Source organism: Lissotriton vulgaris, assembly GCF_964263255.1.
Source record: "Lissotriton vulgaris chromosome 7 unlocalized genomic scaffold, aLisVul1.2 SUPER_7_unloc_1, whole genome shotgun sequence".
Classification (NCBI taxonomy): Eukaryota; Metazoa; Chordata; class Amphibia; order Caudata; family Salamandridae; genus Lissotriton; species Lissotriton vulgaris.
The window spans coordinates 2,042,031-2,058,040 of record NW_028240614.1 but is presented as its reverse complement, the minus strand read 5'-3'; the positions used below and the strand labels follow the sequence as shown (position 1 = coordinate 2,058,040).

At 51.9% G+C, this 16,010-nt stretch overlaps 1 protein-coding gene across 1 annotated transcript in view; it reads right to left on the bottom strand.

Moving 5' to 3' along the window:
• The window catches only part of LOC147672976 (sulfotransferase 6B1-like), a 334,704-nt gene that overhangs the window by 10,248 nt on the left and 308,446 nt on the right, over window positions 1-16,010 (bottom strand). Inside the window, exon 6 of the mRNA XM_086947844.1 lies at window positions 583-739. Within this exon, the coding sequence (XP_086803970.1) occupies window positions 583-739 (157 nt within the window). The remainder of the gene's footprint in view (window positions 1-582; window positions 740-16,010) is intronic.

Here is a 16,010-nt window from a genome sequence, read left to right as displayed (position 1 = left end):
GTGCGCACAGGACTGCATTCCGATCGGACCACAGACGCTCCTCCTGCCGTTCCCGTGGTGCGCACAGGACTGCACTCCGATCGGACCACAGACGCTCCTCCTGCCATTCCCGTGGTGCGCACAGGACTGCACTCCGATCGGACCACAGACGCTCCTCCTGCCATTCCCGTGGTGCGCACAGGACTGCATTCCGATCGGACCACAGACCCCGTCCCCGTGGTGCGCACAGGACTGCATTCCGATCGGACCACATCCCGCACCTCGCTGCAAGGAAACCGCACACCAGAGACACGGTATGCACGACTCCTCGCACATCGGCGGTCCGCCCCCGTGTCATCAGAGTAGTGGGGGGTGGGGTTAACAGTGGTCCTAAGGTCTACAATTATGAGCCGCGCAATGACGGGACAACCACACAGGGAAACGGTCCATGCTGTTTCCATGAGCGCTGTCATCCCCCTTTATTTATACCTCCTGGTCCGCGCCCATCGCAGGAGGGTGCAAGTGCTACAAAGTAAAGTATGAGCCAGGTGGCTCACTACACATGGTGCGATTGTTGGGCAAACAGAATTTTAATAAATGTACCTTTCCGAAAATAGGAGTTGCCCACGGACCCATGCGTCTCTGAGGATCTTTCTTTCATAGCTTTGAAGCTGCCTCTTTTGGTGATTAATAGAATTTGCTCTTCGGTCAGGTGTACCCCAAAAAAATCAGCAATTTTCTTTACTGCTCCCTTCAGATCCTAAAATGAGAAAAGGATCAGTTAAATCTTAATGTAAAGTACAAGGCGTATGTTTCTCACCACTAGAATACACTCAATCGCTTTGGTGTGTCTTTTGGTCTCGGCTATAATCAGCTTTGAGTTGTCTGTTGTTGAAGACCTGCTGTGTACAGTACAAATACTTAGAGTGGGCCCGATTCACAAAACTAACTTAAGACAAAATCCTAAACTTACTACTATTTTGATATTCACAGAAGGCACTTACTCATTTCGCTATTCACAGAAGTTAGGAGTCCTAACATTAAGACTCCTAAATGCCTTCTGTGAATACCGAAAGTCTTAAAGTTAGTCACAGAAGGCATTTAGTAATCCTAAAGTTAGGACTCCTAACTTCTGTGAATACCGAAATGAGTAAGTGCCTTCTGTGAATACCAAAATGAGTAAGTGCCCTCTGTGAGTACCAAAATGGTAGTAAGTTTAGGATTTAGTCTTAAGTTAGTTCTGTGAATCGGGCCCAGTGTGTTTGGGTCAACCCATTGCTTATCATTAGGTGGTTTTCTTCTCAATCCAACTTGCTTGCTCATGATTCTAAAGCTTGCATTCCTCTTCTTGTGTTTGTCCCTCACCTCAAATCAGGAAATTATTCTTTTTATTTTTCTATGAGCTCTGAGAGACGGTATATGCTTTTAGCTCTCTCCCATGTGCTGCTTTCTCTCCTCTTAGCCTCCCTGGCACTCTGTGTTGCTCACCACCCCACTCAGATCATGCTTAAAAGCTCAGCAACAGGTATATGTTTAGCAGGTTTGTCTACTGAGCACACTTGATTATTGCCAAATAAAGGAAGCATTCATGCTACAGGGTCAGCCTGTGTTTGCGGCTGAGGCTGTACCTATAGTGGCTGGAAAGAGGTGTCTTCTCCATGATGCTCATAACTCTGCTTCCCAGGCTGATGCAGAGCAACAAATGTCTGGAGGATTTGTTCCAGTTCCTAGTAATGCAGAAATATGGGGGGACTCGCGGTTGTGCTTCAACTTGCCTCCCCACCTTAGGGGTGGAGTTGGCAGAGGTGGGCACACCTCTGTTCCTAACTTTGTGTTTCCTGTCTGGACTCCCGCCCAAAGTGTGGGGTAGAACCAGTGGGGACCTGTTGCTAAAAGCAGCAAATGGTCTGGAGAGGCTCCCAAAGGCGGCATCCCTTTGAAGCTTCTCCTTCGTGAACCCTGCCCATCCTGGGGGAGGAGGCTTGGCACCTCGTCCCAGTATGTGCATTTTTCAGGCCCCCGAGAGCAGCAAGCTCTCGACCTAGGGGTCCAGAAACATGTCTGGTGGTGGCAGCCTAGGCAGCCACTCAATCAGGTCACTGGTAGTTGGTCCAGTTTCAGGGGACATCTCTAAGATACCGTCTGTTGTGCATTTTACATTAAATCCCACACTGGCATCAGAGTGGGTTTAATGTGCTGAGAAGTTTGATACCAAACTTCCCAGTCTTCAGTGCAGCCATTTATGGTGCTGTGGAGTTCATAATGACAACCTCCCAGAACCATGTACTCTTAATAGCAGTACTGCACTTGTAGTGCCCAAGAATTGACCTGGGTACTGTAGGGGTACATGGCTCATGCACCTGTCCCATGACTACTGGCATAGGGCACCCAGCTAGAGGGGTGACTGATGTATGCCAGGGCAGTGTTTTATGGGCATGGCACACAGGGATGTGTGCCATGTCAACTCTTCACTTTGTTCTGCACCAAGACACACAGCCTGTAAAGGCAGTGTGTGAGTGTCAAGGTACAGGGCCTCTAAGGGTGGCACAATAAGTGCTGCAGCCCTTAGAGCCTTCTCTGGTCACAGTGCCCTGGGTACCTGTGGTACCATTTACCAGGGGTTGTTGACATGTGGCCAGAGATGTCAATTGGGTTAGTTTTGGGGAAAGAACACAGGCCCTGGGAACCTGATTGGCAGGGACCCAGGGCATACCAAGGAAACGCGCATCAGTAGTCTGGAAAAAAGTGGGGGGGCTTACTGCAACAAAAATCCACTTTCCTACAGAGACGCTGCTCCTCACACGGTCATCCACATCAATCAAGGAACCCTTTTTCACCCACTTTGACATCCACACAGTACACACTTTGGAACATGGCTTCCTTCCACTCGCAAGTTCAAAAATGGACACCTTGGGGGGGCGTGGCTTCGAGGGCGAAGATGGCGGACGCGGCTCTGTAGAGCTCCTGCCGGCCCGATCCTTATCCGCTAATTTATCCTTGCCCTAGACCCTCTTCCCTCGTCTCTTACTGTGCAGGCTCTTGCTGGTGTCCGGCGGAGCACAGTGGTGTGGTCGTTGGAGCTTCGGACATCCGCTGACGCGGCCGTTGAAGACCGTGCCTGTTGGGCCTGCTTGCCGCGTGGCGAGCCGGGACCTCGATTTCTGTCCCGCCCGCCGGATAACCCTGAACGCCGGCCGGACGTCTTATGTCTGGACCCGCGAGGCTGGAGCAGAGTCACCGGAAGTTGTGGGACGAAGTGCCCTGTGTCCTGCGGAGTGGGGTCTCGCCGAGACGGCTGTACAGATCCGGCGATCGTCCTGCTCGATCTACCCTGACTGGCACTAGGGGCCTACCGAGCCGACTGGAGCGGACGGATTGGAGGCGCCTCTGCGGCGGCCCCGCTCTAGGCCTCTGCCTGGTGGTTGCTGTGCCGTGCTAGAGTGACTTTCCCTGGGTTCTGGCCTGTGCCTTGGAGGGCCGGGGCGAGCTGCAACCGGGGGGCTTGGTGTGCTGTGGACGGCCCGGATCCTACTTGTTGGCCATTTTCACGAGGCGACCCCGTTGCGGGTACGTACCGCCGGACCGCCTTTTCTGCCGCCATGACTAGAGGCGGGGGAGGCAACGCCGCTGCTAAGATGGGGCCCATCGACAAGTTCACCGGCTCCGGAGGTGGCGCCGGGGTGGCCGGAGGAGGCCAGAATGCTGGACCGGACAATGCAGCGCTGCTGACGGCCATCACGCAGTCTCGGGACATGCTGGATGGGAAGATCGGTGCGGTGGGTGCCAATGTGATGCTGCTGCGCCAGGACCTTCGCAATGCAGTCGCCCGCATCACTGAAGCTGAAACCAGGGTCACAACGGTGGGAGGTGATGTCGGCGCCCTGAAAAAGAGGGTTGCCGACCTGGAGCAAACGCAGTGGGGCCTGGCGCTCCGGGTGGAGGACGCTGAAGGACGGGCGCGGCGGAACAACCTGCGTTTCGTCGGCTTTCCGGAGGACTGCGAGAAGGGGCCTATGGATGTTTTCCTGTCCCGGTGGCTGGAGAGCTGGCTACCTCCGGACACCCTGTCACGGTGCTTCGTGGTCGAGCGCGCCCCCCGCGCCTTGATGCAGAAGCTGCCGGCTGGGGAGCGGCCTCGCCCGATCATTGGCCGGATCCTCAACTACCATGATAGGGACGTCATTCTCCGGGAGGCACGGCTCAAAGATACTCTGCTTTATGATAACTGTAAGATTATGATCTTCCCGGACTATACCAAGCTAGTCCAGCAGCAGAGACACTCCTTCCTGGCGGCCAAGGCTAAGCTGCGAGGCCTGAAGATCTAATACTCGCTGCTTTACCCGGCTCGCCTCCGTGTGATCTTCAACTCAAAGACTCACTTTTTCGATTCCCCGGAGGCCGTCTTTACCTGGACTGACGAGGCGGTCAGGATCCGGCCACATGTCCAGCCGGGGCTGCACTCGGGATCCTCACGCAGCTCCTCCCAGGAACGGAGCGACCAGCCGAGCAAGGGAAAGCGACATCGCAAGTCTCGCTCGAGGCGGAGGTCCTTGTCCCGGGACCCCCTCTTGGGGGACACGCAGCCTGACACCGATCATTCTGGCAAGGGGCCTTGATTTCTATCCGCTGCCTGTTTGCTCCTAGCTTTTCTTCTATGGCCGGTCACTGCAACGGCGGCCTGCCAGTCGGCGGTACAGACATGCTTTGGTGCAGTATACCTTTGCCCCTTTGGCTTCTGCTTGGGACTCTTGCGAACTGATGTTCTTTATCATGCACTGCTTTTGATTGTACTCTATGCTTGGGGAGGGGGGGGGTCTGGGGCATGTTCCAAGGGCTGCCTCCTCCTGTTGGGTTTGGGGGGTAGTGTTGGGAGTGTGTTTGGTTGGTGGTAGGGGGGTTGTTTGGGATCCTTTGGTATGCCTAGTTTTCAGCGCTATGTTTGGGGCCTGAAGTACCGTATGCCGCGACAGATACTTCATTGTTTCTTGAGGTATTGGAGTGGGGGAGGGGGGTCTTGGGTCATTGGGTTGCTGGTCAGGGGGGTTTGTTTTTCCGGGGCTGTGGGTTTTGGGGTCCTGTTTTGCGGGGTGCACGTGGTCTTTGTGATTTTTGCAACTATGGTGTTGGAGGCCTGGGCCGGGAGCCGGGGATTGTGGTGTTGGGTGCATTGTGACAATGGTTGATGTCCTGCAGATAGCGTCTTCTAGCGCTTCCATGCATGTTCTTAGCTGGAATGTTCGGGGACTCCTGGACAAGATTAAGCGGGGGGCAGTGCTTCGCTGGGCGAAGAGGGACCGGGCGGATGTACTCCTTCTCCAGGAAACACACATGCTGGGCACTAAGGCCTTGAGTTTGCAGCGATTTGGCTTTCATCAAGTGTTCCATGCTGGGTTTACTAGTGGCTCCAGGGGAGTGGCCATTCTTATCCATAGACGGCTGGCATACACTCACGAGCGCCAATGGCTCGACCCTCAGGGCCGCTTTGCTTTTGTTCAAGGGAAGATTGGCGTGGAGCCTGTGGTGTTTGGCAGTGTGTATGCCCCCCCCCCCCTGCAGTGGACCTTGGCGGAACGACTGTTTGCCCTATGGACTGAGCTCCCCCACTCCTTGGCTGTGATTGGTGGCGACTGGAACGATGTGGTAGATGTGGCCTTGGACAGACAGAGGAGGCCTGGGATGGCGGCCGTGACCTCCCCTACGCGGTTGGGGGCTATGATTGATGGTCTTGGATGGGTGGATGTGTGGCGGCACCTACATGCGGAGAGGCGAGAGTACACATATGTTTCGGCTGTTCATGGCTCCCTCTCGCGCCTTGATTGTGTGTTTGTGCCGGGGGCCTTCCTGGACAGGGTGAAGGGGGCGGCGATCCGGCCTCGCGGGCTTTCTGATCACTCCCCAGTGGCGGTCCACATTGACTTGCGCAGAGCACGCCAGCCGTTCAGATGGCGGATGTCCACGTGGCACCTGCAGCGCCCTGATTACTCCCAGCACCTCCGTGGCGCGATTGCCCACTACTGGCAGGACAACCTTGCCGGGGAGATAGACGCAGTAACTGTCTGGGAGGCCATGAAGCCCACCCTGAGGGGGCTGGATATCGCTTGGTGTGCCTCTGCTCGCCGGACTCGGCAAGGAAGTATTGTCGCTGCTGCAGAGCGGGTGGAGGAACTAGAGGCTCGTCACAGGGAGGTGGCCGATGATATTTCGCTGCGGCTGCTCCTGCAGGCACAGCAGTCTTACTCCTCGGTCCTCGTAAATGAGGCTCGCCAGGCGTGGTTGGCCACGCGTAGTAGAGTGTACCAGTGGGGCGACAAGTCTTGCTCTATGCTCCACAGGCTTTGCCAACAGACTTTGCAGCCTCTCACCCTACCGGGACTTGTTGACGATGCCGGGGTGGCGATCATGGACCCCGCAACTCTTGCAACGAGCTTTACGCGCTATTATGGGCTCCAGTATGCCGCCCGGGAGACTCTCTCCCCTGACGACATCGCGGGCTACCTCGCGACGGTCCCCCCGCTCGCTGTGTCCGATGAGGTACGCGATGCCTTGGATCTTCCCCTAACGGCTGAGGAGCTGGGTGACGCGTTGGGTCAACTGAATGTGGGCAAAGCACCGGGGCCGAGCGGATTCCCCAGTGAATTCTATTGGAAATTCTATCTGCAGCTCGGGCCGCATTACATGCGGGCCCTGGAACAGGCGCGGGAGCACGGCCGCCTTCCACCGGATTGGCACCATGCCGAAATTGTGGTATTCCAGAAGCCGGGTAGGCCCCCTGATCGACATGAATCTTATCGCCCCATATCCCTCATAATTTTGAAGCCAAGCTCCTGGCCAAGGCGCTCGCGAACCGCCTGCTCCCACACATTACGGCCCTCGTTCACCCGGATCAGGTGGGCTTTATGCCGCGCCGGGCAACAAGGCACAACATTCGACGGGCGCAGGCTGCGATCGACGCAATTGGGTCTTCGGAGGATCAGGCGGCGCTCTTGTTGGCTGATATCGACAGTGCCTTCGATTCGGTTAGCTGGACCTTTCTCTTTGCTCTCCTACCGCTGCTGAACCTAGGCCCGGTCTTCGTCTCCTATGTCAAGTTGCTTTATACAGATGTCACTGCCTCGGTGCGTGTCGCAGGGGCCACTTCTGCTCGGTTTCCGGTGACCAGGGGCACTCGCCAGGGGTGTCCACTCTCCCCTTACCTTTTCGCGCTGGCCATGGAGCCTTTGGCCGGCCGGGTGCGCCGTGATGTGCTTTATCGTGGCTTTGTGTGGGGGGCGGAACATTCGGACCGCATAGCTCTGTATGCCGATGATGTGCTATTCTTCATGACTGACCTGCAGCGTACGGGCCCTCGTGTCCTGGAATTGATCCAAGAGTTTGGTCGGGCGTCGGGGCTCTTCCTTAACCCGCGCAAGTCGACCCTATGGGTGTTGGGGGGTGACGCGGTGAACTGTCCTTGGGCTGCGTCCCTTCGGGTGGCTGTGGATGGTGTGAAGTACCTGGGCGTTTTCCTCTCTGCCTCGCCCGCGGTGGCGTGGGATCGGAACGTCCAGCCGGTCTGGGATCGGGTCCAGATGGATATCAAGACATGGACGCGTATGCCTCTTAACATCTACGGCAGGTCGGCCATCTTTAAGATGGTGGCCCTGCCTCGTCTCCTCTACCAACTACAGAATCATCCATATAAGATTGACCCGCAGTGGTTCCGGAGTGTTGACTCTGTGCTGGGCCGATTTCTATGGGCCGGAGGTGCATCCAGGGTGGCACTACGCACGTGCTTCCTCTCTACATACTGTGGTGGCTTGGCGACCGCAGATGCTTTGTCTTACTATCAGGCCTCCCATCTCCTTGTACTCAACGAGTGGTGGTATGGGGACCGTAGTGATCCGGCTTATGCCCTGGAGCATTCTCTAATGGGTGGCGCCTCCCTCCACACCCTGCTGTACTCGGCCAGGCGGAGGCGACTGCTCCCGCAGGTTACCCAGGTGGTTTTCGCGGTCTGGCGGCGGGCTCTGCACCGTATGGGTTGGTGGGGTAAACTGACGGCCGAGACTCCACTGTGGCGCAATGGCCTACTTCCGGCGCTAGAGTCCCTGTCCGGGTTCGGTGGCTGGGACGCGATCGGTATCTCGTCCCTCGGCCATGTCCTCTCTGGCACTACACTTAAGTCCTTTCAGGACCTTAGTTCTGAATTTAGCATGCCCAGGTCTCAGTTCTTCCGCTACCTCCAATTTTGCCACGCTCTTACCCCTAGCCTAGTGGGCCTGGAGCAACTCCCTGACTTTAGCCCCATCGAGGCAAAACTTTTTATGGGGGACCTGGGCGACAAGAAGGTCTCTCAGATATACCGCTCCCTGGTCACACACTGTTCCCCTTCCCTCTCGACACTGAAGGCCTCCTGGGAGAATGATGTTGGTCCCCTGGATGAGGATGATTGGCGTGAGGCCCTTGAATCTCCCCGTGGTGCTGCTATAGCTATCCGCCTCCGCTTTATCCAATTCAAATACCTTCACCGGGCTTATTACACTAGGGACCGCCTGTGGCGGGCGGGTCTTATAGCAGCTCCGGAGTGTCTGAGGTGCGGTGCTGAAAGGGGGACGCTTTTCCATACTGTGTGGTCCTGTTAGAGACTGTCTAGATTTTGGGCGGGGGTTTGGGACTGCCTGTCGGAGGTGTTGGGGTGGGACCTGCCTCGTACCCCTAGGCTGGGCCTTCTTCATGTCATTGAGAATGTTGGGGGCAACATTTACAAACGCCATCTGTTGTTGCTGGGGCTTGTAGTGGCGAAGAGGGATCTGGCACAGGCCTGGAAGAGCGAGCGTGCCCCTCCGCTCGGTGCCTGGAAGGCGGGCCTGGACTTCCTCATGGGTATGGAACAGCCTGTTTTCGAAGCCCGGGGGTGTCCCCGCAAACATTACAAAATTTGGAAACGGTGGGCGGACTTAAGGGGCCTGACCCTGGATCCCCCCATGGACACTGATGATGCACTGCCTCCGGATGTGGATCCCGTACCCTAGGCTGCTGGCCAGCACCACCTTTGTTTTCCATCTCATGTTGCTGAACTGTGATCACGTGCACTGGGTTAGGGTGGGATAAGGGGTGGGTAGCTAAGGGGGGGGTTGGATGGTGTTCTTGGGATTGGGTGGGTTGGAGTGGTTGGGGGTATATCATTCTAAAAGTACTGGGTTCAATGCTATGTCAATGCTGTATCTTTTCATATTGTCGTTGACAGTCTCCTCCTGAATGTGGAGGGCTGTACCAAGATTTGCTCGAACTCATAATAAAAATGGTTTTGAAAAAAATGGACACCTTAGTGACGAGTGAGGCGTGGTGCGGTAAAACTACAACATAGAACGTACTGTACATTGCACTTTCCAGACATTGCCCACTGCACACAGTTGTTCAACACTCTATTCATGCGTTCCACAAGTCCATTAGTTTGCGGATGATAGAGTGAGCTCTTTAAATGAGTTATTTCCCCTTGTTTCAAAAATGTTTCAAACTCGTGACTAACAAACTGTACACCATTGTCGGACACAATATTGGAAGGAAAACCGCCACGCAGAAAAATGTCCTTTAGGAATTCAATAACATTTTTGGAATTCAGTTCGAACATGAAACGCACCTCAGGCCATTTAGAATAATAGTCAATGGCAACGACAGCAAACCTTTAGGAAGTGGGAAGCAGATTAAACGGACCAACAAGGTGGATGCCAACCTTTTCGCAAGGTCTAGCTGGAAAATCAATTGGGTGAAGAGGGGGTGTCCTTATTCTTAAACTCTTTTCCGCACTGTAACACACAACACACTCTCCCACCAAAACATCTACATCCTTGTCCATCTGGGGCCACCAAAAGAATTCACACAACCTGCTTTTTGTGAGTGTTTTACCCAAATGCCACTTACCAACCTTGACCTCAACTTTTCCGGGGGAACTAACCTATCCCCATGCACCAATAAACCATCTTCCAATGAAAGTTCCATTGAGACTTTTACCAAGTTTGTAAAGTGAATGGTGCTTTTTCTCCTTAGGCCAACCATTCCTGACACATCCAACAACTTGGCAGAGTAAAACTTCCCTTGACAATTCATCCCTCCATTCATTCGTCCCACATGTCATTCGTCAGTCAGTCAGTCAATCCACTTTATTGATTAATTAAAATCATAAAAGTACAGCACAAAAAAATACAAAATTCACTAGACAAATAAAACAACACATTAACAGTAAAATTCATCCGTAATAAAACATAATGTGTTGAATTATATAAAATGTCCTTAAAATATAGATGTATGGGCTTTAAGCATGAATTATCATAGACATTTTCCTTTTCCTGAGGTGAACAGCAGCAACAAGGAAACTAGCAATATTAAAAATATCCCAAAAACTGTTAAACATCTGAAGGTAAAGAAACGCTGGTCTTACATGTAAAAAGCCTTTATCCTTCAATAAGGGGACTAAAAACTTCCTGCGAATATCATTGTAGTAACAGCAAATCATCATAAAGTGCAATGTATCCTGTGGGCAATGGTTATCACACAGGCACGGAGCAGCATCCACTGGTTTACACCACCCTGGCAAATCCCTCAGAGTGAAATGGATCAGATTAAAACGTAATCTAGTGAGGAGCAAGCGGTGGAAAGGCTTGGTCACAATTATCAGATAGGGCTCGATTAACATAGAGGATTTTGTCGGATAATGGCCCCTAATCTGAGGTTTCTGAAGCTCCTGCTCCTCTCGATTCAACACCACTAGATTGAGAAAGTAGTATTTTACACAAGTCACATCTTTTTTAATCCCCTCAGGAGAATTAATAAGATATGGCCGCACCAATTTCCCCAATTTAAAGAGCATGAGTTTAACATAAGACAGCCATGGAATACTACTGCCTTTGTCCAACTTAACGCAGTCCCGCAAGATCTGATGGTTCAGGGCAATAGCTGCGTTAAGCCAGGTTTTAAGCCAACAAACCAGCTGTGCTAGGCTCAACTGATCTGAAACATAGCCCAACCCCAATTCCTGATGGGAAGCGAAAGTAGAGTAAGACTGTGGTACAGACAAAAGGGCACGTAGAAATCTATTTTCTGCTAACTGTACCCCATCCTGCTGTTTGTAACCCCAAATAGATGAGCCATACTTAGCAATTGCCAGGCGCTTAGATCTGTAAATGTTAAGCATGACCTCAAACGGCCTTGCCCCCAAGCGCTGTGCAAACCCTAATAAAGCTGAGGTAGATCAAACAACTGCATTCTTTTTAACTCTCTGTTGGGGGACCCAGGAGCATTTTTCATCGAAAAGTACCCCCAAATAAGTAAAGGATGTCACCCCCATCACCTCAGCCCCATTACAAAAAAAGGATTTAGACTTCCTATTTCCTCGGCCCATTGTCATAACATGAGATTTTGAAATATTAACTATCAGGTCCAGGGACAGCATGTAAGCTCCAAAGGCATCCAGCAGCCTTTGTAGACCTACAGCAGTACGGGCTAGTAACACAGCATTGTCCGTGTATAGAAGAACAGGGATAAGCCTTTCCTCTACACGCGTAACATCAGGGATTTCCACTACTAGTGATTTTTCAAGCGAATTGATATAAAGAGTAAAGAGTAGTGGTGCCAGTATGCACCCCTGTCGGACGCCCCTTCCCGATTTAAAGTGCTTTGTGCAATTCCCTGCTTGAGAGACTGTTTGAACTGACATCATTGGCGTGAGTCTCCCTTCCATTTTGCCGGATTGCCTCCTCTGTTTTGATATGTTTTTGCTGGCTTTATGCTTTGGGCACTGTGCCCCGGCTAATCAGTTCCACAGTGCAAGTGCTCCCTATGTTAAATTTATGTACTAAGTGGTTATTCCATGAGTGGGTTATTTGATTTGTCTGTCAGCCCCTAGTACAGTGCACCATGTGTGCCCAGGGCTTGTAAATCAAACTGCTAGTGTCACCCCGAGTGGGATGGGTATGCTCAGACCTGAGTCCCATGCTCTCCACAACACTGGATTCAATCAAGCCGAGATGAAGACGGCTGGAATGCCAGAAACCGGTCCTCGGAAGCTTGTTTCCAGTCCAGGGAAGGCATGGCTTGGCAGTTCGAGCTGGACTGTTCCCATGAGACACAGGGTCAGGCTGATTTGCATATGGCCATGTCTGAACTGGGGTGGTGTGGAGTGCAAAAAAACGATGGATTTAGGCCCAGATCTCTGTATTAGGGTGTATGTATGACATTGCTCTGCATTCTGTCAATCTACTGTGGTTTTTGAATTTGTCACCTCGAGTGGAATGGGTATGCTCAGACGTGAGTCCTATGCTCTCCACACCACTGGATTCAAGCAAGCCGGGCTGAAGACGGCTGGAATGCCAGAAACCGGTCCTCGGAAGCTTGTTTCCGGTCCAGGGAAGGCATGGCTTGGCAGTTCGGCTGGACTATTCCCATGAGGCACAGGGTCAGACTGATTTGCATATGGCCATGTCTGAACTGGGGTGGTGTGGAGTGCAATAAAACGATGGATTTAGGCCCACATCTCTGTACTGGGGTGAATGTATGACATTGTTTTGCATTCTGTCCATCTACTGTGGTGTTCGCTAGTGGGCTTGCACTACTGGTTGTGCCACCCACAGAAGCAGCTTGTAAAGTGTGTCTTAGGCCTGCCATTGCAAGACCTGTGTGCAGTCTAGCACTGAACAATTTCAAGGGGTAGAGGGGGAGGGGAATAGGTAAGGCAGACCCCCACTCAAACAGTATTCAAACAATTGGAGCCTCACCTAAATGCAACTGCATCCATATAAAGGACCAAAAAGATGGGGACTGCTTGTCAGTATTACTCCCCAGGATATGTCTAATAACATAAGTCCTTAGGTCAAGATGCGTACTTCTTCAATATAAAATCACACAGGACCACACACAGTTCACCCAGGAAAAGGTGTGAAGAATAGAGAGAGTACCTCAAGGTAGAACAACCCGAGGGGTTTCCCGGTTAACAATTGCCGGTATACCCACTTCTCATCATTGGCCACTCTCTCTATGTGAAAAGACAAACGTGCACTAGATAGAGTAGTAGTGCAAACGTGAGAATAGTGGTGAAAAACACAAATAGTGACAAACGTATCAACACTGACACCAAATTGTTGTGTGCAAAAACACATAAACAGACCCCTAACCAACCACAAAAAAATAATAATTGTGTGGCAGGGCTTTGCTTGCTTTACCATTTTATTCTGACGCAGCAAACCCCACCACTTTAAAAATGGTTACTTGTATACCATGGTGATTTATATCCTCAAGCCAAAGGACATTGAGGATATAAATCATAATATCATGACCACCGCTGGAGACCACTTACTTTGCACGACCATCTTCCTCCATACAGTATTGTCCTTGGTAAATGGTTCTCTGCCTCTCAGTACTTTGAAGGGGCTGTACCCAGTGCTCCCTGGCGTGATGCGGTACGCCCAGAACATTTTGGGCACTTCCTTCTCCCAGTTCAATCCGTCATTTATGGCTGCCTGTTTGGTGCCCATGATTACCCTGTTGAATCGTTCTACTTGCCCGTTTCCGGCAGGGTGATAAACGGGTGTGTGCTTGACTGCGATCCCGTTTCTGGCTACAAAGGCATCCCATTTTCCTGACGTGAACTGCGGCCCATTGTCACTTATGATGGTTTTGGGAATTCCTTCTTTGATGAACACATCCCTCAAGAAGGCTAACACGGTATCTGTGTCCACTGCTTCCTTTATGACCACTTCTGGCCACTTGGAGTACTTGTCAATTAATACTATGGCATACTTTTGAATACCCTTTGCGATCAGTACTGGTCCCATAATGTCCACTGATACCATCTCCCATGGTCCTTCAGGCCCCGGAAACATTCCCAATGGAGGCCTCATCAGGGTTTGGGACTTATCCGCCTTGGCACACAATTCACATTGTCGCACAAATCGTTCTACTTGTGTGTCGATTGCTGGCCATCAGTAAGCTTGGCGAGCCAACGCTTTAGTCTTGGTGATTCGTTGGTGTCCCTCATGTAACAAAGTCATCAAGTGTTCAATAATCCCTTGAGGGGGGACCACCTTGTCACCTCTCAGCAGAAACAGGGGATTTTCCCCTAGGGACAACTCGTCCCTCACTTCCCAATACCTTCTTAATGTCTCCTTCAAGTGTTTTTTCTCGGACCAACCGTGGACCACGTACCCTTTTATCGTCTGCAGGTCCTCGTCCGATTTGTACGCCTCTTCCCATTCCTGAGCTCCTATCACCTTCTCCATGTCTTCTACTGTTGCCACCACATAGTTGTCCCACTGGGAGGATTCTTGCTTGTCCGCGTCTTCCTTAGCTGCTGCTTAGGAAGTCAGGTACCTTGTTCTGGGGACCTACCTTCTTAATGTCTCCTTCAAGTGTTTTTTCTCGGGCCAACCGTGGACCACGTACCCTTTTATCGTCTGCAGGTCCTCGTCCGATTTGTACGCCTCTTCCCATTCCTGAGCTCCAATCACCTTCTCCATGTCTTCTACTGTTGCCACCACATAGTTGTCCCACTGGGAGGATTCTTGCTTGTCCGCGTCTTCCTTAGCTGCGGCTTAGGAAGTCAGGTACCTTGTTCTGGGGACCCGGTATGTGTTCCACATCATACACGAAATCCAGTAAGCGTAGTGTCATTTTGGCCATTCTGGGCGTGGCGTGAGGATGTCCGTTGGATGTTAAAACCTTTACCATGGGTTTATGGTCAGTTTTGACTAGAAACCTTGCACCCCACAGGTACTGCCTAAACTTTTCCATGGCCCACACCACCGCCAGCATCTCCTTTTAAATGACGCTGAATTTTTCCTCGTTGGGTGCCAGGGATCTCGAGGCGAAGCTGATCGTTGACATTTCCCCTAGGGCTGACCTCTGCGTGAGCACTGCCCCCAGGCCTCATTCACTCGCATCCGTGGTGAGGATTGATTCGGCATCCGGGTCAAATCCTGTTAGCGGAATTGTTTCCCTCATTTCCTTTTTCAATTTGACGAACTCCTCCTGCTCCTCATTGGTCCATCTGAAACCATTCCTTTCTTTGAGCAGTTGGCGTAAACAGTGTGTCTTCGTGGCAAAGTGGGGTATGAATTTACTATAGTACTCGGCCATTCCCAGGAACAACCTGACATCCTCCTTTTTTCCTGGGGCCGGCGCGTCTAATATCGCTTGCATGTTGGATTTCTTCGGTTCAATGCCTTGTCCACTGACTTCATGGCCGAGGTACCCCGAGTTTGCACTTGGACCACTCTGCCGTCAATCCATTTTGTTGTAGTGTTCGCAGTACGGTGTGTAGCTTTTCATTATGTTCTTGTCTGGACTTGCCCATTACAAGGATGTCGTCCTGGAAAAACTGAACACCATCCACCTTGCGAAGGAGTCTGTGCATCAGCTTTTGGAATACTGCGGCCGCTGATGCCAGCCCGAATGGCATCCTGACGAATTTGTAGCACCCGAAGAGGGTGATGAATGATGTTAGGTGGCTACACGACGGATGAAGTTTCATTTGGTGGTAGGCAGATGATAAGTCCACCGTCCAGAACCATTTTACGCCCTTGGTTTTTGCCAACATTTCACTTATGCAAGGAAGGGGAAACTTGTCGATCAGGATGTTTTTGTTTAGTTCCCTGAGGTCAACGCACAGCCTCACCTTCCCGTTTGGCTTTTGGGCTACCACCAACGGTGAAAGCCATTCAGCACTCTCGATGGCCTGTATCACTTCACATTTCTCCAGTCTGTTGAGTTCTGCCTGCACCGCCTCCCTGCTACGGAAGGGGATGTTCCTCACTTTGTGGATGACCGGTTTGGCTCCCTCCTTTAGCTTGATTAGGTGTGTGTACTTGGTTAGTTCTCCTATCTGCCCATCAAACACTTTGGGGTATCCTCTGCGCCAGGCCTCTATCTCTTCTCTGTCGTCCACGTTCATCAGCATGACCTTTTCTACGCCTCCAGGGTTCAGCAGTATTCCCAGTGCTCCTTGATCTTTCCAGCTGAGCACCGACGGCCCTTTCTCCGCGACGTATAGCTTGCACTCTGCC